Here is a 23,206-nt window from a genome sequence, read left to right on the forward strand (position 1 = left end):
TCTTGCATATGTTTGGTATCGCCATGTCTAGAACAACCACAAGTTATAAAACATGTGGGCAACAAAGCACACAGCTCTATCACAAGAAAAATAAGAACGATATGGATCTTAGATTGTGACAAATTGTTGAAATGCTGAAAAGCGTTAAAAAAGCGAAAGATAAAAATTCCCCCCCAAAAAGGGTTAATAAAAGTTAAACAATAAGTTACATAAATTCCAAAATCACGCCACTAAAAAGTAAAATTTAATACCCCAATACAAAAAGCCAATGCACAAAAAAGGTAGCACATCAAGATAGTTCTTTATTAGAGATGAGCGAACCGGGTTCGGGTTCGAGTCGATCCGAACCCGAATGTTCGGTATTTGATTAGCAGTGGCTGCTGAACTTGGATAAAGCTCTGAAAAAGACCATTGCGGTTGAAACGTTGTATTGGTGCCATGCTGGAATAAACAACTACTTTTTTATCTTATCCGCCTTGTGAGATGCTGTTACCTTTGCTGCACTTTAAAGCTCTAAGGTTGTCTGGAAAAAATGGATACAGCCAATGACTATATCCATATTTTCCACATAGCCTTAGGGCTTTATCCAACTTCAGCAGCCACCGCTAATCAAATGCCGAAAGTTCGGGTTCGAATCGACTCGAGCATGCTCGAGGTTCGCTCATCTCTATTCTTTATTAAATAGCAAATAACAATACACAAAATATGTACAATTACAAAACAGGAGCAATAAGACTAGGGAGACAAGCCCTAGATGCCACTCTATATAAAAAACACTAAAATGTCAACACTGGTCCTGCTGGCGTCCCAGCCAGGACTCATAAACCAACCTGACCCAGGAGAATAGCACATAAGCTAGAATAATAGAGCAATCCCATAGCCTATCCAGAAAGCAATAAGTAATGCAGTAATTAGGTAAATAGAAAAATAGTGAAAAAATAAATTCACCATGTGCAGTTCAAAAAATAAAGAAAGGGTCAGGTGGGAGCAGAGAACACCCCACATGTTCCGCCATTCCCGGCTTTTCTCAGTAAGTTTAGTTTCAAGCATATCAAATTTATTGAAAAACACAGGAAAGCTATTCACTTAGCTCGTGGGACTCCATCGGCCTCCAAAGGTAGAACCAACACTAGTATAACAATTATACAAACAATTGAAACAATCAAGTGCAGTCTAGCACAAAAGTTACAAATAATAAGAAGAGTAGCAAAAAGAAAGAAGATAAAAGACACACAAAGCAGTTCAGGTAGTTATATAGTAAGATATATCTGCAACATGGGCAGACTCATACCACGGCGCCTAGGTCTTTTCAAATGCTGCTACCATGTCCCCTCAAACTATTTACACAGTGTATTACTTTATCCAAATGTAAAGAAGGTTTCTTTCAACATGAAGCTATAAATATAATCATGCACTTAAAGGTTTCGGAATTCTGGATGGTTTATTTGCAAACAGACAGCTTTGAGGCGTCTTGGGGAAAGACCGGCCAATTACGCCCACCACCAACTGTACAACTTGCATCCATAAACATTGAACTATTCGGCAAGAGCACCATATGTGGTGCATGTTTCCGGTAGCTGAGCAGTCCCTAAAATAAAGCGGAGAGACTTCCGGATAAATGGCATGCAACCTGGCAGGTACATTTTACACCCTATGCAAAATTCTGAGGGCTGTCTCAGTCCTTCTTTACTAAGGAGTTCACTACTTGTTCTTAACTGCAAGGGGGACTGGGTAATATTTAGAGCCGACTCCCACTGGTGCATATACAGACATTTCTCATCTCCTGGGAATGAGTTCAATAAAGAGTATTATTACGACAGCATTCCTTTCCTATCAGGTCAGTACAGTGCAAGTCTCTCAAAATCAGTAGGAGAAATTTCCACATCAACTACATGCTAGCAGCGAAAAAATGAATACAACTTCTGCATCCTAAAGTTTTTTCTTTATTCTTTTTTTTTTTTTTTTTTTTTTTTTACAAAAGAAAACATCCTAAAGGTTTCATAAGGTGGTGGATGGAATTGGCGATAGCACTCATCTAGGGTATAGTCAAGAAATCCTGAACTCTCAATAAATTATTGGTTTACCATACCAGGAGAACTGTGTGGGTTACCTAATATGGGAAGCAACGGGGATACAGTAGATTGTAGTTTATTCTCTAGTCCTTTGGAGGAAAGATTAGATTTAAAAACAAATTATAATCTACTGTATCCCAGTTGCTCCCCATATTAGGCAACCCTCACTTTGGCGACGTGGTACAGTGAGTGGTCAGACAAGACCATGTGAGGGCAGAAAGCATGTACGGCAAAACCAGATCGTATTCTGACCGAACCAAATTAGGGGCGTTCTCCATAGCATTCCCCATCATTAACTGGGCCAGTCTTGTTGCTTTATAGTAATTGTGTAGATGTGATACTGACAGACCACCTGGGCGCTTGTGAATAAACATAATTCTTTTGGCCATTTTTCATTCAAAATACATTTGAAAAAATCTCGCTGTAGTCCAATTATGTCAGACTGTACAAATGGGAATAATAAGCAATGAAAATAATAAAGCATTCGAGGCAACACTACCATCCTGACCACATTTATTCTGCCCAACCAGAAAAGATTTGGGACATTCAACCTCTTTAGGTCTGCTCTTATAGATGCAAATAAGGGGGGATAATTAAAAGAATAAAGACGAGAAAGAGAGCTGGAGAGGTTAATCCCTAGAAAGGTAAGTGTGGGGGACTGGGTACGAAATCCGAAGTTAAAGTGAATGTACCATCAGTACATTTGCTTTAATTTTTTCACATGGATAAAACGGCCGCAGGGCAGGGAAGTCGGTGACCCAGTTCCGTGGCCCAGTTTCCGCATACGGTGCCTTTCTATTCCCGGGCAATGGCCGGGGGTGAAGCACTGGAGGCAGGCTGGCCTGCCCCCAGTAGGAGGACACCAGAGAAGTGCGGACAGGTGAGAAAATCTTTTTTTTTTCTCTAAGTTTTACAGCCGCCATCAAACTTTGCAAAATGTTCGGAACAAATCTGGGTTTGTGAGGCTCGCTCATCTCTTATATGGGTTGTAAGCCAAAAAGCGAATAAGTAGCTGTGTAGCTTGCAAGGATTTGCTGTGGTAGGAGTCACTCTGTTGAGTTGATTGTAGGAATCTTCTCATCTGGACCAGGACAGTCAGGGTCTTCAGAGACAACACAAAAGGTTTCTGTATAATTGGTCTTTAAGTTCTCCACAGCTTCTTTTGATATACCAAGCCAGTCCTTTAAGAAAAAAAGATTATTACATTAACCTTGTGGATGTAACTCACATATTTAAAGGGAATTTGTCCATGGAGCGGATAATGTGCAATCTCAGGTCTCATACTGTAATAAAGAGTCAAAGAAGAGTTGTGGCTTCTGTGTTGGAGCTGTGGTCTAGGGGTAAGTAACCTGTCTAGAGACCTGCAGCCGGTTTTGCTTTGGTTTGAGTCCTCTATTTTTTTTTCTCATTATTGTATAATTTTGCAAGAATTCCCATTCCATGCCAAATTATTTTAAATTTTTTTTTTTTTTAATACAATGATGAGAAAAATAAAAAGTAAATATACAGTCATTTTTTTCTCTCATCATTGTTAAAAAAAACCCAAAAAACTAATTTTAAGGGTGCCTTCACACCTACCGGATCCACAGCGGATCTCACTTCTGCGGATTCAAAGCGAGAACCGCTGCGGATCTGGTATCAATTCACCCCTATGATAGCACATATTCGCAGCGGGATTGACATCCCGCTGTGAATATGTGCTTTAACTCCCTGGTGCCCGCAGCCCCAACGTCGCCTCCCCGGAGCATCCCCCCATCCCGGCCACATCCCCCCATCAGCCCACCCCCAGCCCGCCGCCGCCCGCATACAGTACCTGCTCGTCGGCGCGGCTGCAGTGAGGCTGCCAGGTCCGGTCCCACTCAGATCAGCTGAGCGGGACCGGAGCCGGGAGCCTCACTGCAGCTGCGCCACCGAGCAGGTAATGTATGCTCGCGGCGGCGGGCCGGAGATGGGCTGATGGGGGGATGTGGCCGGGATGGGGGGGATGTGCGGCCGCCGGGGATGCGACGGCGGGGCTGTGGGCACCAGGGAGTTAAAGCACATATTCACAGCGAGATGTTAATCTCGCTGCGAATATGTGCTATCATAGGGGTGAATTGATACCGGATCCGCAGCTGATCTCGCTACGAATACGCAGAAGTGAGATCCGCTGTGGATCCGGTAGGTGTGAAGGCACCCTTAAACTAATTTGGACCTGACTGGGAATTCTTTGCACTTTTAGGCTATGTTCACATTACGTGAACATCCGGCCGTTCCCAGCCCGCATCATCACGGCCAGTACAAGTACCGGCTGGATGATCTATCCGCCCGGGAAGCTCTGATGCGGGTGCATCAGCGCGCGCCCGCATCAGAGCTTCCCATAGCACACAGTGAAGCAAGTGGCCGGAGCTGCTTGCTTCACTGTGTGAACTGACAGGTCCCTCTGTGGCCGGAACTCACTGGATCCCATTGAAACCACCACACCGCAAATCTACGGCCGTAGTTCTGCGGCGAGAACTACGGCCGTAGATTTACGTAGTGTGAACATAGCCTTAAAAATGATACAATAATAAGAAAAAAATACAAAATAAATAACTATATTTCATTGCCATCAGGAGACTGAAACCAAAGCAAAACCTACTGCAGGTCTCTAGAAAGGTGTCATACCACTAGACCACAGCTCCAACACAGGTTAGGTGATTCAAATATATCTTATTGCAGATTGAAGAGGGAGGAGGAGTAATGGTGCGTTTACACGAAACGATAATTGGCCCGATTGTACGATTAACGATGCCGGAGTAACAATTTTTTTTTTCATAACGATCAGCGTTTATACGGTACGATATATCGTACGGAAAATTCGTTTTGCGATCGCTTAAGCCTATCTCACACATTGGTTAAATCGGCGAACGACTGTTCACACGGAACGATCTGCGAATTTTTTTACGAACGATGATTTAACAACATGTTGAAAGATCAAAATAAACGATTCCTCGTTCGTCGTTTGATCGTTCGCTGTGTTTACACATACGATTATCGTTCGAATTCGATCGTTATCGTGCAAATTCGCACGATAATCGTTACGTGTAAACGCACCTTAAGGTGTGCCAGAGTGCAGTACAAACACTGAGCCACAACTCCTCTTTGACTCTTCATTACAGAAGGACACCTGAGATTGTGCATAATCCACTCCACAGAGAGATTTAAAAGGTACCATGTTCACAAGGTGAGCAGATGGAAGTGTGAACAGCACGCTACGTCTCCCACACTACTAAGTTTTTGCCCATTCTTATCTGAGGAAGCAGCTGTGTGCCTTCAAAACGCATTTATAATTATTGGACTATTAAATAAATCTACCCTTGTGATACAAAGCGTGCGCTTACGGTTAATGTGCTTTTGAAGTTTGAAGTGGATTTTCCTGACATCCCCCCATGCGTGGATGTACTACTGTGGAGCTGCAGCTGGTATCTATACTTTACTCTACTTACATATATGTGCTGAAGTGGTTGTGGCTATACACAACCTGATGAGGTGAGCCTTCAATCGGGGTAACATTATTGCTGTACCGTGGTCCTGAGCGTACTACCCGATCAGGCGCTCTGAAGCTTCAGAGGTGGCTGCAATGAGCTGGGATCATGGAGAGGTAAAGTATAGCTTATTTTTTCTGCGCTTTCAGCAGTTGGTGGACATTGCAGGGATGTGAACTGCAGTGCAGCAGCGGCATCATCTGCGGCGACGGCAATGGCAGGGATGTGCTGTTGATAGGCATAGCCCTGGTACTACTCCCCCATCATCTGCTCATACTATAAGCAGATGATCGGAGGAATAGTACAGTGCATGCATGGCGGTGGGAGGTGGGGGGGGGGGGGTTGGTGATGGGGATGGAGAGAGGAGTACAGTGCATATGTGGCGGTGTTGGTGATGGGAGTGACCCTGGTACTACTCCAACATCATCTGCTTATACTATGAGCTGATGATAAGAGGAGTAGTACAGTGTATATGTGTCCCACAGCACTGAGCCGGGAGGGAGAGGGGAGGTAGTTAGATGCACAGGCACCTCTCTCCCTCCCTGCTCGGTGCCCTCCAAATGTACTGATTGAATACATATATGGAATACTTTGTGGAGCAAGGACACTTGCTCTTTAAAGTATTCCATAAATGTATTCAATCAATAAAGCATAGTGTACGTTACATTACTTTCCATAGACATCCATAGACACAATACAGTGCCATAGACTTCTACATATAGTGCGCCCCCTGCTGGACACTCTACAGGAATTACAACTGATTCATGACGTCACAGTTTTTTACAGAATCTGAACCGTGCCTGATCTACTAAATTAAGGGAAATACCACTATATGTGCATTTCCCATAATTAATGTACATTAGGGGAGGGCGGAGCCTGACCGGGGATGGAGTAAGCCGCACGCCGCGTGAGCTCCCGCACACTACCGTCTCATACATGCTCCTGCAGGCTGGAGGACGGCGGCACCCACACACCCCACAGACCGGAGGACAGAGGACACGGCGGGGATCAGATATGGCCGGCGGGACATCTAAAAAGAGCACCCGGGAGCCCAGAGACACGGCGGCGCCATCCCACAGAGGCCTCCAAGATGGCGCCGGCTCCACTGTGCTGCAGTCCGGCGGGGCGCCCTTACAGCAAGCCGCAGGCAGGTTAGCGGTGTGTTGGCGACCTGCCGGGGGAGCAGGGGGGCAGCCCAGGCATCAGCCAGAGCCGGAGCCCGCGTTCCCAAGACGCAATCCTGCCCGATCCCTCCTCACTGGGGTCCGCCATTATGAGGCAGCAAAGCCATGAGGCCCAGGTCCACAGGGAAGAAGAGGACGACATGCCTGAGCCCACAATGAGGGAGGTATTTCGAGCAGTAATGAAAGGTAACATGGCCATTGCCTCCCTACAACAGCAAGTAGGCTCTATTCAGGAAGAGCTGTCCTTTATGCGCCAAAATGTGCAAAAAGTCAATGAGAGAATGGCTGCTGCTGAGGGCAGAATCAGTGATCTGGAGGATAAGCTAGGCCCTGTTGCTAGGGATACTCGCAGACATGAGCAGCAAATTTCTGCTCTCCTCCTCAAAGCAGATGATCTGAAAAATAGACTGAGGCGCAACAATGTGCGCATTGTGGGCTTCCCAGAAAAAGCAGAAGGCCCTAATCCCACCCGTTTCTTTGAATCCTGGATTAAGGATGCTATGGGAGAGGGGACGCTGTCACCTTTGTATGCTATAGAAAGAGCCCACCGAGTCCCTGCCCGCCCGCTGCCACCTGGGGCCCAGCCGCGCTCGGTTCTGGCGAAACTGCTACATTACAAAGACAGAGACGCTATCCTGCAGGCTGCACGCCAAAACCCTGATATTACCTACAATGGTTGTCGCATTTCCTTCTATCCGGATTATTCAACAGAAATTCAAAAGAAGCGGGCACGCTTTACAGAAATTAAACGCAGGCTACGCCAACTTCATGTTCCCTATGCCATGCTGTACCCGGCCAAATTATGCGTTGTCGCTATGGGAGACACGCATTTCTTCACTGAGCCACGAGATGCTGACCGCTGGCTTGAAGCCCACCAGCAGCAGATTCGGCAGGGGGCCAACCCCTGATGTATTCCACGTCCCTTTGTTTTCCTCCATGGCGTGTGGAAGTTTTCTCCCTCTGCTGTGGAGAATACATAATTCCTTTTGGTGCCTTTTGTCCTAAGCCCGCAGTTGCACCTTGTATCCTGATTGACTCGGTAGTGTGGAGAACTGGTGGCCCCCACTGTCCACACGTAGTGGGCAATTGTTCCTGTTTTTGTTCTTTGTTCTTTTTTCTGTTTTTCTTTTTTCTATTTGTTCTTTTTCTAGTTGCTGGGTCTATCAGGCCCTGTATTTCTTGGCAACTCCCACACATTATGCATGTACTCTCTGCCCTCCGATATTTTTCATTGTACTATGTACTGTGCATTGATATGTCCATATTTACAAATGTATTTCTTTCTGTTCCCCTATGGCGAATGGCATTAGAGTGGTCTCCTGGAACATAAGAGGTCTGGGTGAGGCTGATAAGCGTTACGCACTGTTTGATAAATTACGTACTTTCCACCCCCTCATCTTGTGTCTGCAGGAGACCCACCTTACTAAAGACACAGCTCATTTGTTACACAGGTCGTGGATAGGCTGGAGCTATCATTCTTACTATTCACAGTATTCCCGGGGGGTGAGCATACTGGTCCATAAAAATATACCGTTTGTTTGTCTAAAGGTTCATGCAGACCCTCACGGACAGTTCGTTTGTTTGTGTTGCTCCATTTATGCTACTAAGTGGGTATTGCGTTCACTCTACATACCTCCACCATACAATGGCTCAGTCTTCAAAACAATTTTGAGTTTTGCTGCGTCACACCCGGATGCCTCACTGCTCCTCATAGGTGATTTCAATTCTGTTGTGAATGGCACCCTTGATAGGATGTCTGTGGTGGCATCGACCTCTACTGCGCGCCTGACCCCATTGGGTGCGCTCTTACCCGAGGTAGCTCTCTTTGATCTTTGGAGGGCACGGCATCCGGGTGTGCGCGCCTACTCATTTTACTCGGCCACACACAATAGCCTGTCTCGCATAGACCTTGCCCTTGGGGATGCCCGGACGCTGTCCTTGGTGATTGAGCTAGAATATTTGCCGCGGTCACTCTCTGACCATTCCCCCCTGAGCCTCCTCCTGGAACACCCTGGGGTGTGGCGACCCACAGTGCGGTCCTGGCGCCTTAATCCGCATTGGCTTTCTATTATCGAGACGCCTGGTATTCAAATGGCAGCAGAAGAATTCTTTAACCACAATTCTGGTACTGCCACTCCGCAGATTGAGTGGGATGCCATGAAGGCGTATTTAAGAGGATATTTTATACAAACTATTACCCGAACTAAGCGAGCAAGAGGCCGTTTACGGTCTGCTCTCCAGGACTCCCTTCTACAGGCGGAGGAGAATCACATTGCAGGTACTTCTGCTGTTACCTCAGCTAGACTTAGAGACGCCCAACAGGTACTTACAGATTTTGACCTTGAATCCGCTGCCCATAAGAGAAACTTTGCTAAGCATATGTTTTTTGTAGAAGGCGAACGTACTGGCCATCTCTTATCTGTCATCACGAGTGCTCAAAAAAGTTCGACCTTCCTCACCCACATACGGAATAATGAGGGAGCCCTGGTGACCTCTACCCCTGACATTTTACAAGTTTTTTATTCTTATTATTCCAATCTTTATAGCTCCAAATTGGAGGCCACTCCCAATCATATCAGGGATTTCCTGTCTTCTATCCCCCTCCCGGTCCTAACTGCTGATGTACGGGAAACATTGGAGACCCCACTGACATTAGAAGAGCTAGAGGCTGCGGCCTCCTCTATCACCAACAACAGGGCACCGGGGATGGATGGGTTGCCGGGAGAATTATTTAAAAAGGTGGGAGAAGTGCTGTTACCCAAGCTGTTGGAGGTGTGGCAGGCCTCTGTGGAATCAGGCTCCCTTCCGGAGTCCATGAGGGAAGCAATAATTGTAGTTCTACCCAAGCCGGGGAGAGATGTAACCTTGCCGGGCTCCTATAGACCCATCTCTCTGTTATCTACGGATATCAAGATAGTGGCCAAGGCCATAGCCAACAGACTCTCCCTCTACATGAATGCTCTAGTTCATCCCAACCAAACGGGCTTCATTCCAGCCAGGTCCACTGCCATGAATATTAGACGGTTATATGTTAATCTCCAGTTGCCTTCGGAGGATTCGGGGGGGAGGGCGGTGTGTTCACTCGACGCTGTCAAAGCTTTTGACAGTGTTGAGTGGGCCTTCCTATGGGCAGTGCTGGACAAAATGGGGTTCGGGCCACACTTTATTTCTTGGATCCGGCTGCTATATTCCTCACCCTGCGCGCGTGTGAAAATAAATGGTGGCCTGTCTGCCAGATGTGATTTGCAGCGGGGTACGCGACAGGGGTGCTTTTTGCATTAGCCATAGAGCCGTTGGCATCCCTAATACGTTGCCACCAGGGTGTGTGTGGTTTTAAGAGGGGTCCCCAAGAGGAGAAAATAGCCTTATACGCAGATGACTTATTGTTATATCTAAATGACACTGAAGCATCTCTGGCTACGGCTATCACGCTTATTGATGACTTTGGCAGGTTTTCGGGATTGTATATTGGTTGGGACAAGTCGGTGCTGCTGCCACTGGATGTTGATGTGGCACACATGCCTGTCCTCCCCTTTCCTCTCAAGATTGTCACGGAATTTAAATACCTTGGCATTATTATCTCCAAGGATATTAAAGCCTATGAGAGATTGAATCTCACACCGATTCTTTCCAAATTTCAGGCCAAAATGGGGGTGTGGCGTAAGCTCCCTTTATCAGTGGTGGGACGCTCTAATTTGATAAAAATGGTATGGATGCCCCAACTATTATATGTATTGCATAATTCCCCGATATGGATTCCTCTCTGTTACTTTCATAAAGTACATAGTTTATTCAGAGACCTCATCTGGGGTTCCCAGCGCCCTCGTATAAAGCTAGAAACCTTGCAGAGAGCTAAGACAGCAGGGGGGCTGGCGGTGCCTAACGCCATGATCTATTTCTTAGCCTCTCAGCTCCAACATCTTAGGGGGTGGGAGACAGATGCGTTAATGGACCCTACTTTCCAATTATTACAAGCTCACTTTGGTACGGGGCAGTTATTTGAGGTCCTGGAGGCTAAACGTTTCTCAATGGCTGCAGCAGGCCTCCCTACACTTCAGCTTTATCATAGAGTCTGGTGGAAGGTTAGAGACATGTATGGGTTGTCCAGATGCTCTGCATACACCTCTATATGGGATACCCCCTGGTTGAGCGAGTTATTTTTCTTGGAAGGGTTTACACCATGGCGGGCACTTGGCCTTAGACGAGTGGAGCAGCTATATGTCAATGGTCAGCTAAAAAGTTTCCAGCGGCTGTGTGAAGAATTCCCCATCCCTAGGACACATTTTTACAAATACCTCCAGTTACGCCATGCGTGTGATAGTGAGGGGGACATTTTGTCCCGGGAACGGGTAATTAGTCCGCCTATTCATATAGTGGGTGATTCTACTTCCACATCTGGTCTCATTTCCTTACTATATATCCACTTGCACGACAAGTTTTTAGAAAAAGATCCGTTAAACATAAAGGAGAAGTGGGAGGCTGACTTGGGTCCCCTAGAGGATGAGTTGTGGAGGGAAATCTTTTAGATGACGCCCCGGTTGTCCGTGGGGGAGCAGCACCGACTGTCCCACTTGTATCTATTACACCGTGTCTACAGAACCCCGGAGTTCTTATTTAGAGTGGGACTTCGTCCCGATGCCCTATGTCCTAGGTGCCGGCGAGATGAGGGAGGGATCCTGCACATGTTCTGGCGGTGCCCAAAATTAACGAGGTATTGGCAGGAGGTTGCCTCAATTATTCACAAAGTCTATTCTGTTCACCTTGAACAGTCTCCCTTAGTTTGCATTTTAGGCTACGTAGAGGGCATAGCCTTACCTAATCCTGGTAAAATAGCTGTTGCTAGAATATTGTATATGGCTAGGAAGCTGATAGCTCAATCCTGGCTCGACCAGGACCCTCCGACGACTACTGTCTTTGTAGCTAAAGTCAATTGGCTTATTGCCAATGATAAATATGCCTATGAAAAGCGGGAGGCAATGAAAAAGTTTGAGAAGATCTGGGCCCCTTGGCTAGACACCCCCGGCATGGCACCGCTGTCACTTACTAGAGGCAGGCTCTCTCCCTCACCGGCCACCTAATTATGTATCTAGGAGTTTCTGCTTATAATGGAGGATATAGAACCTATTTACTGGTTAGCTGTTTGCACTGCTGTATGCTTCTCCTCTTCTGAAGGGTTACCTCTTCGGACTAGGTTGGTTTATTGAGTTTCTTTTTCTTTCTCTTACTTCCTTTTTCTTTTATCTTCCTCGTTTCCTGTTTTGTACTGTTTTGAGCAGGGTTTGAGCTACTGTGCTAGCCTCCCTGTAGTTCTGTGTACTTTTATAATGCAAAACTTCTAATAAACACTATTTGATTAAAAAAAAAAAAAATGTACATTAGGAATTTGTCTAACTTTCCATAAGTAATAACATATTAAAAAATATGTTTTGGCCGGAGTTGTCCTTTAAATGCAGATATTAGATGGCCAACCCCTTTTACCTAATCTAATATGATAGCAAATGCAATAATATGACACTTACTAAAGACATATATGTTTGTGTTATAAGCCTCCTGATTCCACTTTATTGATCATAGCTTCTCTTCGGGTTACCACCACCATTGCAGGCTAGCAGTAGTGGCCACACTTGCACCATCCCTTCCCTGTATTTTTGACATAGAATGGCCAGGTGTATGCTGGAGCAAGAGCAGTAATCCCCTTTATGGCCACCTCTCTGCAGCCTTATTGAGTTTTATAGCATGGCTATAGAATACACACACTGCCACTTGAAGAAAGTTTGTAGGCACCGAGCCCCTATCACATCTGTGATTGTGTGCTTTCTGAAAGGCACTGCTATCTCTATATGGAGCTATATAGAGAATGATAAGAGTGTCTTTGAGCAAGCACACTGTCACAGCTGGAATAAGTCAATGAAACAGGTCGGCACTTGTGGCCTGAGCAGGGTTCACAAGGAGAAGTGAAATCCTCAAAAACCATAAATCCAAACACTCTTATGTACTCTACAGGCAGCAATGCTACAATAATGTAAACTAAGGAATCTACAAATGAGTGCTGGGATTTATTGCTTTTTGAGGATAAAAGCTCCACCTGTAGGAGCATTCTGAAGCTTACACAGTGCTGAAATATACAGTTCACTTTGGCCACATGTAGGCTTCAGAGGGCCCATAAAGGCTATGTACATCATTGGGAGTGCTCAAGTTCAGGCAAGCAGTGCAATGATGTCACCAGACCACTGCTTGCCTGTTCTTTTAACAACATAATGTATCCTCTCAGCATTTGATAAGTGTAACAAAGTTTATACCCTGGGAATACCCCTTTAACTTTTATAATGTTAAGGGTGCTAACACACACAACCAATGCGCAGCAGATCAGGAGCAGATCTGCAGCAGATTTGATGGTGCAGATTTGATAATGTGTTCAGTTATTTACATCAAATCTGCTGCGTATCTGCTGCGTATCGCAGCAGAAAATTCACTGCGATACGGTGTGTGTGAAGCTACCTTAAAGCGTAACTGTCATTTCAGGGTCATTTTTCTGAAAATATTAAATATCAACAGTACAAGCGATTTTAAGAAACTCTGTAATAGGTTTTATGTACTAAAAGAGTTTCCTTCTGTACTAAAAAAGCAATCTCCCAGCCTCCCCCCTCACATCAAATGAAGCAGGATTTCTGTCTCCATTATGTGGTTATGGAGAGGGGAGGGGCTGTTAGGAGTGAGGAGGGCTGAGCACGGAGCAGTCCTACACAGCACAACACCCTGCAATCTTCTCTCAGTAAGTTCATAGATAAGCACTGACCTTTCTGAAACCTGAATCCAGCGTCTTAGGTGCCCAGAGAGTCTACAGACAGCTGACCTTCATGTCACCTCTTCCTGCTCCCTCATCTCCCTCGGCCCCTCCCCCCTTCATAGGCTTACAATGGAGAGAGCAGAGCCCGTCTTCACTGGCTTCTCTGTAATGAAGACGTGTTTGCCTGATAATGCACAGATAAGAAGTCAGGGGGGGAGGCTGGGAGATTGCTTCTTGAGTACAGAAGGAGGCTTTTTTGGCTGATGAAACCTATTACAGAGTTTCTTAAAATCGCTTATACTACTGATTTCTGCAATAAAAAAAAAACATGACAGTTACGCTTTAAGGCTCGGTTCACACGTTGTAACAGTGCGGCTGTATTTGCGGCTGTAATTGTGCGGCGGTATTTTTGGTGGTTCGTGTGTATGCTTGGAAGTATAGGATATGCGGCTGCACAGTGCACACTATGTCTGAATCTACGGCCCTATCGTAAACGGACCCGTAAAAAATGAACAAGACCATTGTTTGCGGCTGAACATGCGGCCGAGGATTGACAGGCGGTCCGTACGGAGTACTTCAAAAATAGCCGGCAATGATGCCGAATGCCGATGCCTCTAATAGTTAATATATTAAATTACTAAAACACATTTTCTTTGTAATCAAGACACTTTCGTTGGTCAATAATTTATTTCTAACGAATCCATCATTTTGCAATTAAATATACTGTTAAAAAAAATAGATATATAAATAAATGTATATTTATCTATATATTTATTTTTTGACAGTATATTGAATTGCACAATGATGGATTCGTTAGAATTAAATTATTGACCAACGAAACAGAATTTATTTCCACGAAAATGTGTTTTATTCATTAAATATTAATTAGTACAGGAAGCTCCATAAACCGTTAATTCATATTCCCGGCAATAGAGCATTCTGTACTAATCATCACTTTACTTTAATTAAAACATCAAATGTTTCTTCTAATTATGTTATGACAATAGCATTATTAGAAGAAACATTTAGAATTATATGTGCGCTCAGCTGATTGGCTGTTCGGCTGAGCGCACATATAATGAGCCGGTCCGCAGCACAGTGACTTCATTGTGCTGCGGACCAGCGAAGAGACAACATCGGGACATTGGATGGTGAGTATAGAGCTCTCCCCACCCCCTCCCCGGCACTGCACCCCTCCCAGCAAGGAAGGGGGGGTCAGTTAACCCCTTCCTTGCTGGGATGGGTGCAGTCTGACATCAGTCTGGCCCCCAGGGGGTTAAGGGGGATGCAATACATCCTCCCTTAACCCCTTGGGGGTCAGACTGTAAGCAGCGATCTGTAAAGATGCTGCATACTGTAAGGAGCACAACACCGCTCACAATGATGGGTGTTGTGCTCCTGTTTGTGTGTTTTTTGTGTGTTTCTCCCTTTTTTGTTTTTCAGATATCGGTATCCTGGGGATTACGTCGGATTCCATGGACTACGTCGATGACCAGCGGTTGTTCTTTGAATTTTTTTAATAAAATGGTCAATGAGGGGTGTGGGGGTGTTTTTATTTGAATAAAAAAATATTTTAAACTTGTGCCTTGTCTTTATTTCTTTACTTTATAGACTTAGTAGTGGAAGCCGTCTAATAGACGGAATCCATTACTAAGTTGGGGCCTAGTGTTAGCCGGTATAAAATGGCTAACACTAACCCCCTATTATTACCCCAGTACCCAATGCCACTAGGGGTACTGGGAAGAGCCGGGTGCCAGTGGTCCCGGAGCGTCAATATTGGCGCTCCTGGACCGGGCGGCAGCAGGCTGGTAAGATTCAGGCTGGGGAGGGCCTAAACCAATGGCTCTTCCCACCCTGGTGTTACCAGGCTGCTGTCGTTTGGTTTTTAACCCGGCTGGTTATAAAAATAGGGGGGACCCTATGCGGGTTTTTTTTTAAATAATTAAAAAAAAACACATAGGGTCCCCCCTATTTTTATAACCAGCCGGGTTAAAAACCAAACGACAGCAGCCTGGTAACACCAGGGTGGGAAGAGCCATTGGTTTAGGCCCTCCCCAGCCTAAATCTTACCAGCCTGCTGCCGCCCGGTCCAGGAGCGCCAATATTGACGCTCCGGGACCACTGGCACCCGGCTCTTCCCAGTACCCCTGGTGGCATTGGGTACTGGGGTAATAATAGGGGGTTAGTGTTAGCCATTTTATACCGGCTAACACTAGGCCCCGACTTAGTAATGGATTCCGTCTATTAGATGGCTTCCACTACTAAGTCTATAAAGTAAAGAAATAAAGACAAGACACAAGTTTAAAATATTTTTTATTCAAATAAAAACACCCCCACACCCCTCATTGACCATTTTATTAAAAAAATTCAAAGAACAACCGCTGGTCATCGACGTAGTCCATGGAATCCGACGTAATCCCCAGGATACCGATATCTGAAAAACAAAAAGGGAGAAACACACAAAAAACACACAAACAGGAGCACAACACCCATCATTGTGAGCGGTGTTGTGCTCCTTACAGTATGCAGCATCTTTACAGATCGCTGCTTACAGTCTGACCCCCAAGGGGTTAAGGGAGGATGTATTGCATCCCCCTTAACCCCCTGGGGGCCAGACTGATGTCAGACTGCACCCATCCCAGCAAGGAAGGGGTTAAGTGACCCCCCTTCCTTGCTGGGAGGGGTGCAGTGCCGGGGAGGGGGTGGGGAGAGCTCTATACTCACCATCCGATGTCCCGATGTGTCCTCTTCGCTGGTCCGCAGCACAATGAAGTCACTGTACTGCGGACCGGCTCATTATATGTGCGCTCAGCCGAACAGCCAATCAGCTGAGCGCACATATAATTCTAAATGTTTCTTCTAATAATGCTATTGTCACAACATAATTAGAAGAAACATTTGATGTTTTCATTAAAGTAAAGTGATGATTAGTACAGAATGCTCTATTGCCGGCAATATGAATTAACGGCTTATGGAGCTTCCTGTACTAATTAATATTTAATTAATAAAACACATTTTCGTTGAAATAAATACAGTTTCTTTGTTCAATAATTTAATTCTAACGAATCCATCATTGTGCAATTAAATATACTGTCAAAAAATAAATATATATATAAATATACATTTATTTATATATATATTTATTTTAACAGTATATTTAATTGCAAAATGATGGAATCGTTTACATTTAATTATTGAACAATAAAAGGGACTTTATTAGACAGAAAATGTGTTTTATTAATTCAATATATTAACCATGAGAGACATCGGCTATAGTGCAGAGGATCGCAAACCCTGGTAGTAGCGATTCATGTAAACTGTGTTCCCTGCTTTCCCAGATGCATCCAGAGGTGTTTGCATCACTTTCTTAACATTTTATTTGTTATTTTTAGTTGAACCAGATTTCCAAGTAAATGACCGTATGTTTTGAGCCGCATGTCTATTTTTTCCCACGGCCGGAGTTTCACCCGCACATTTACAGCCGCATAAAAAATACAGCCGCACAGTTACAGCGTGTGAACCCAGCCTAAGGGTAGCTTCACACACACAGTATCGCAGTGAATTTTCTGCTGCGGACACGCAGCAGATTTGATGTAAATAACTGAACACAGCATCAAATCTGCACCATCAAATCTGCTGCTGATCTGCTGCGCATCGGTCGTGTGTGTTAGCACCCTCAAGTTACATTTGCTGAAGGGCCACATGTATATGCCTAAATATTTCTTCTACTATGAAATACTCCATTTTTTTCAATTCACAGTCAAAGTGAGAAAGTGGGTGGATGGGTGAGTGTAGTGTCCCACTGGCATCTACTGCAAAAATGTTTGTTAGGTGTTATATGTGTCGTATAGGTTACACTGTTTTATGCTGCAAGAGGTTTCACACTGTGACCGTGAAAATAGGTTAACACATAACACTGTATTAACATCCTGGAGCTTTGATCAGTCTCATTTAAAGGGGTACTCCGGCCCAGTGGTATTTTTGAGCTATGGCCGGGGAGGGGGTGGTTATAGACGGCGGCGGTCACTTACCTCCTTAGTTCCAGCGTTGGGTCCTGGATCGTGCCGCCCCATACACCTATCCGGCGGCCGCTTCCTGGTGTGAGCTGCGGCATGAGACGTGACGTCTCAAGGTATCTCAGCTATTCAGCAGCCGAGGCGGGACTCCGCTACGCCCAAAGATTATTATGCATGGTCTTTGCACAAAAGGATAAGATGAAGTGCGGCAGCTCACCAAAATCGGTTAAAAGATGCTTTATTTGGACATAGAAGGCATCAATAGCAGGTACTATCCACAAATAAACAGAGTGACGGCCGTTTCACGTATAAAACGCTTCTTCTCAGCTCACAGAAGAAGCCGAGAAGAAGCTTCTTTATTTATTTTGTTACACTTTTATAGTCCCCTTAGGGAACTATCTTATAAATACAATTGATCAGTAACACTGATCCCTGCTATGCCATAGCATTGCAGGGATCAGTGTTATCTGCGATCTTCTGATTCAGAGGACCGAGCAGAAGACTGCACGGAGGTAAGGGGAGATCGCGGTCGCCCGCCATTGAGGATGAGGGCCTGGCTGCAGATAGCAGCCGGTCCTCACGCGCTATGGGGCGGGCTCAGCTCGTGAGCACGCTCCGTAGCACGGGACTGCGCCAGGGCGTACATTTACGCCCTCCTGCCTTAAAGCCCAGGCAGCGGGGGCGTAAATGTACGCCCGATGTCCTTAAGGGGTTAAGCTACTATATGTCCTGCAGGAAGTGTTGTTATTTACATTCAGACAGTGCTCTCTCCTGACAGCTCTGGCCGAGACAGGAACTGTCCAGAGCAGGAGAGGTTTGCTATGGGGATTTGCTACTGCTCTGGACATATCCTGACATGGACAGAGGAGGCAACAGAGTGCACAGTTTCTTAATGTAAATAAAACAACACCTCCTGCAGGACATATAGCAGCTAATAAGTATGGGAAGACTTGAGATTTTTAAATAGAAGTAAATTACAAATCTATATAACTTTCTGACACCAGTTGATTTGAAAGAATTTTTTTTTTGCTGGACAACCCCTTTAAGGTTTAGAGGAAAGCCTTTAAGGAAGTGACACTTGTGTGATGTCTGAGAAGACCTGGCTACAATACCCTACAAAGCTTATTTACCTGAAAGTTGTATTTGTAGACAGTGAAAAGGTCTTCAAACTTTTTCCCAGGATTTGGAATTTGAGGAACAAAAATCATCCAAATCCTATAAGAATGTAAAAGAAACAAAATTAGGTCTACCTACCTAAGGTCTAACACTGAGGAACGCATTACTTAAAAGAGCATTTTGTTACTAGAGTAAAAATTAATAAGCTGATGGGGTGGGAGGTGTTGAGAAAAAAAAAATCCATATTTACCTAGCCCCGGTTTACCTATTTACCTACCCTGCATCTCCAATTCCCATTGTCTTTGTGTACCTGACCAGTCCTGACACTCAATAATTGCTTCTGAGTGCTCATCATGGAAGCAGTGTGGATTTTTTTCTATTTCCCCCATCTTGTCAGTATATTCATTTTTTCTCTAGGGCTGAAATACCCCATTTAGAGACAAGGGTTTCTACAAATAAGACTAAACTAAAGAATACATATTTCACCATAAAGATGGAAAATAAAAGCAGTATCTAATGCTGGGCTAAATAACACTGGGCTCAAATTCTGTGTATTATTAACACATTTGACAATAACACATTTATACAATGTCTTTTGTAGGTGAAAAAAATTTGCCTTTTTTATAATGATGGCTGCAAATAAACATTCATAAACATTATTTGCGTCCGTCATTATAAAATAATGTCCGTTGTTCGTAGGAGCAGTTTTTTTTATTCCTTCTTACAATATTACTTTATAATTAGTGGGGTGGCTCACATCTGGAACCCCCATTGACCTTGAGAAAGAACAAAAAGTAGCAACTATGCTTTGCATACATAAGTTACACTGTCGATGCCTCCTACATAAAGGGGGGGGGGATGTTATAAAGATCAGTGATCTGGTACGCCAGTCTTAAATAAGGCCCTGCCCTTTTTCCTGGCCAGATTGAGTAAATGCAGCCGGGGGCCCGAATCATGATAAATGAGGTGTGGGAGGAAGCCTTTTATTATTTTAGTAAGGTAAATGCAATAACTATTGGGGGAGGGAAACTTGGAATTTTTTAAAATGTACGCCATTCATGCTGACAACAATTGGGTACCTATGGGTATTTTATAGTTGATTTACTACAGTATATATGACTTTTTGGTATTTGTCACAAAATCAGCGCATACTGACTCCAGACAATGGCTATGTTCACGCAACGTCAAAAATAGAGAAAAGACGGATGTCCAATGCACACAGTGCATAGAATAATGGACGTTATCACCACGGACATCAAAATTATAATCATTATTTTCGGACATCTTTTGCAAACAGACTTTTTTATTAGTTATTCACACACAGTTTTTCTTTTTTCACTGTTCTTTCTCTGTTTTTACTAATAAACTAAATGGACTTTTCAATTAAACCACACCCAAAGGCCAATTAGTAACCCAAACTAGAACACAAAGGGAAGGCTAGACAGCTAAATGATGTCCATTGTTTTAGACTCAAAATGATGGACGTAATTTTAAATGGAGCTGAAAAAAATGATGTGTGAACATAGCCAATCTGTAGTGTATTTCCCAACATATTAACCTTCTCCTGCCACTCTACAGTAAATTAATGTCGCTGCAGCGAGGTTAATTTACAATCCAGGATGACACTGGCGCAGGAGCTACGTCTGTGTCATCCTCAGCGGTCCCGGCTATCAGTGATAGCCGGAGACCCGCTGCAACTCTCAGCACCGAAGCCGCGCTCTGGTGCTGAGAGTTAACCCTATAGGTACTGCGGTCAGCACGACCGCAGCTTCTATTGGGCTCCTGACAGAGAATTCTCTCTCTACAGAGGGAGATTTCTCTGTCCGGTGTCCATCGGGGCTCTGCGAAGTGATCGCAGAGCCCCGATGGTAGCCATGGAAACCGGAAACCTCAGGCTTCCTGGTTCCTGGCTAAGGAGGCCGGCGGGGGGGAGGGAGCAAGGCAGGGAAGGCAGGGCGTGTGCGTCGGGCACGTGGCCGTGAGCTCTGCTCCCTCCACTCTCCTCCCTGCCTCTGTCACAAAATAGTAACAGCGGCAGGGGACAGAGGAGAGGGGGCAGACACAGGGACATCCGCTTATGGGATCATTATGATCCCATAAGCTGATGTCCAAAAAGGACCTGGGCATTGAGGCATCAATGACCCCAGGTCGTGAAAGCGTCAATGTATTGTGAGTTTAGCTACATCACCTTGACTTTGTTTTTTGAGCTGCACAACATTTTCCAGCAACAAGGCTCAGGCTCAAAAAATAGACTAACTGTTCACCTATTAGTAAATTTCATTTCAATACACTAGCCTATTACTCATACAGTAGCAAAAGACCACAAACACAAAAAAATACCTTGATTATACATTCCCCCCATCTTGTCTATAGTAATACTAGTTTTATAGCGTTACTGATTTCAATCAAATGTGTAACTTGAGGCTCCTGAGGCCCAAGGAAAATAATTTGCAGCTGGGCTCACCTACCATGAGCCTCTTCTAATACAGGTATCTTCTTTCTGATAGAGGGGCCTCTCATGAACCCCTGGAAACACCTGTGCACAGCATTTAATCATGTAAACTACAATATATTTTTATAGGGTATAGTTTATAGCACAGTTGTGCTGTTTCATTCTTCTTTTGTTGTTATTGTTGTTCTTTGATTTACATTAGTTTTCTAACTAAAACACAACATACTCACAACATACTATACTCACAACATACTGACAAACATACTTACCTGTCTGTCCTAATCACAAGAACGACAACTACCACCAACATAACTGTAACACCAGTGATAACAAATGCATTTGTAAACGTTGATGGTTGCTCATCTAAAAAGGGACAAAATCGTAAAGAAATCCAATTATTTACAAGTAAGCTTCAAAGTTCTATAGGCTATTTTCTTTATTTTTATAAAACTGGTCCATTTCTTCTGTGATTTGGGCAAAAAGTTTGTCCATACAGGGTAACGTCCTTGTATCATTCCGCCATTGAGGGGTAGGGGGTGAGAGGATTTCCATCTTCATGGTGTTACTGTTTTTGCAGCTTGAGGCTAAGTTCACACAATGTAAATTTTCAATAAATAATGTCCGTTACAACACCAGCCACTATTTATTGAAAATTAAAATAACATTGCGTCCTATGGAAACCCGGCCATAGTATATAAACTCTGAATACACTTCCGTAGGGATTCCATGTTACTGCATACAAATGCAGTTTATATCACGAGTGTTTATATATATATACAGGGCCGCCATTAGGGCATTACTGGCAGTACAGGTGTATGGGGCCCGGCCTATGGGGGGGCCCGGGCCTCCCACACACTTCACTTTGTGAGAAGCCTGGTATACAGACAGTGCAGGGAGAGGGGAGAGCTACTGCAGATGCAAGGGGCCCCTTCTACTTAACTAATATCATGAGGCCCTCCTCCCCCCTGTCTGTGGACCGGGCTGCAGAATCCCCCCCCCCTACACAATGGATCGGCCCCCTCCTCAGCAGCTCCCAGGCTCGTGCGGAGCTGGTGACTTCCGGCCTGTGTGCTTTCCCAGGTGACAGGAAGATGCAGCGGGCCCCCTCTCCTCTCTCCTGCCTCCCCCTCCCTCCTTCCATCTTACAAACTTCTCTGCCTGCCGTCCTCTCTGCTGCAAGGTCGGAACATGAGGGGGAGGGGCGGAGCCGCTGTGTGAGGAGCACTGAAGACTGAATGGGTCCTGGAGCTTCCCTGCATAGAGTAAGGGCCCTATTCCACTGGACGATTATCGTTTGCATATCATTAACGATTAACGATCGCAAACGACCACTATTGCGAAAGACCTGAAAACGTTCACTCATTTCCATTGAACGATAATCGTTACTTATGATCGTAATTGCGATCGTTTTTTCTTCGCTATTTATTCGCTATTGCATTCGTATCTATTGCGAACGACCGAACGATGTCTTATTCAACGCGAACGATTTGCGAACGAGCAACGATAAAAATAGGTCCAGGTCTTATAAAGCGATCAACGATTTCTCGTTCGGTCGTTAATCGTTAACTGCATTTCAACCGAACGATTATCGTTTAGATTCGAACGATTTAACGATAATCTGAACGATAATCGTCCAGTGGAATAGGGCCCTAAGTGTGTGTGTGTGTGTGTGTGTGTGTGTGAGAGAGAGAGAGAGAGTGAGTTTGTGTGTGTGTGTGTGTGAGAGAGAGTGTGTGTGTGAGAGAGTGAGTGTGAGAGAAAAAGAGAGAGAGAGAGAGAGAGAGAGAGAGAGTGCGCCCTCATCCTGGGATAGTATATAAATCTGCTACTGCTGAACCAGTCCCTACCGTACTGACAACTTGGCTCTGCTGTGCCTGACCAATGTAACCGACAACTCGGCTCTGCTGTGCCTGACCAATGTAACCGACAACTCTGCTCTGCTGAGCCTGACCAATGTGACCGACAACTCGGCTCTGGAGGCTATTCTATATGGGAGGGGGATGCAGGGGGCTATTCTATATGGGGGGATGCAGGGGGGCTATTCTATATGGGGGATGCAGGGGGCTATTCTAT

General features: G+C 44.9%; 1 protein-coding gene across 2 annotated transcripts in view; it reads right to left on the bottom strand.

Moving 5' to 3' along the window:
• Positions 1-381: 381 nt before the first annotated feature.
• The window catches only part of IL2RG (interleukin 2 receptor subunit gamma), a 71,099-nt gene continuing 48,274 nt past the window's right edge, over positions 382-23,206 (bottom strand). For both annotated transcript variants that reach the window (XM_069985909.1, XM_069985910.1), the window contains 3 exons: positions 21,403-21,496; positions 18,696-18,780; positions 382-3,253 (listed from right to left, as the gene is read on the bottom strand). In XM_069985909.1, the coding sequence (XP_069842010.1) occupies positions 3,119-3,253; positions 18,696-18,780; positions 21,403-21,496 (314 nt within the window). In that variant the 3' untranslated portion in view covers positions 382-3,118. The remainder of the gene's footprint in view (positions 3,254-18,695; positions 18,781-21,402; positions 21,497-23,206) is intronic.

The sequence above is a fragment of the Dendropsophus ebraccatus genome, chromosome 10 (genome assembly GCF_027789765.1).
Source record: "Dendropsophus ebraccatus isolate aDenEbr1 chromosome 10, aDenEbr1.pat, whole genome shotgun sequence".
In the NCBI taxonomy this organism is placed as follows: domain Eukaryota; kingdom Metazoa; phylum Chordata; class Amphibia; order Anura; family Hylidae; genus Dendropsophus; species Dendropsophus ebraccatus.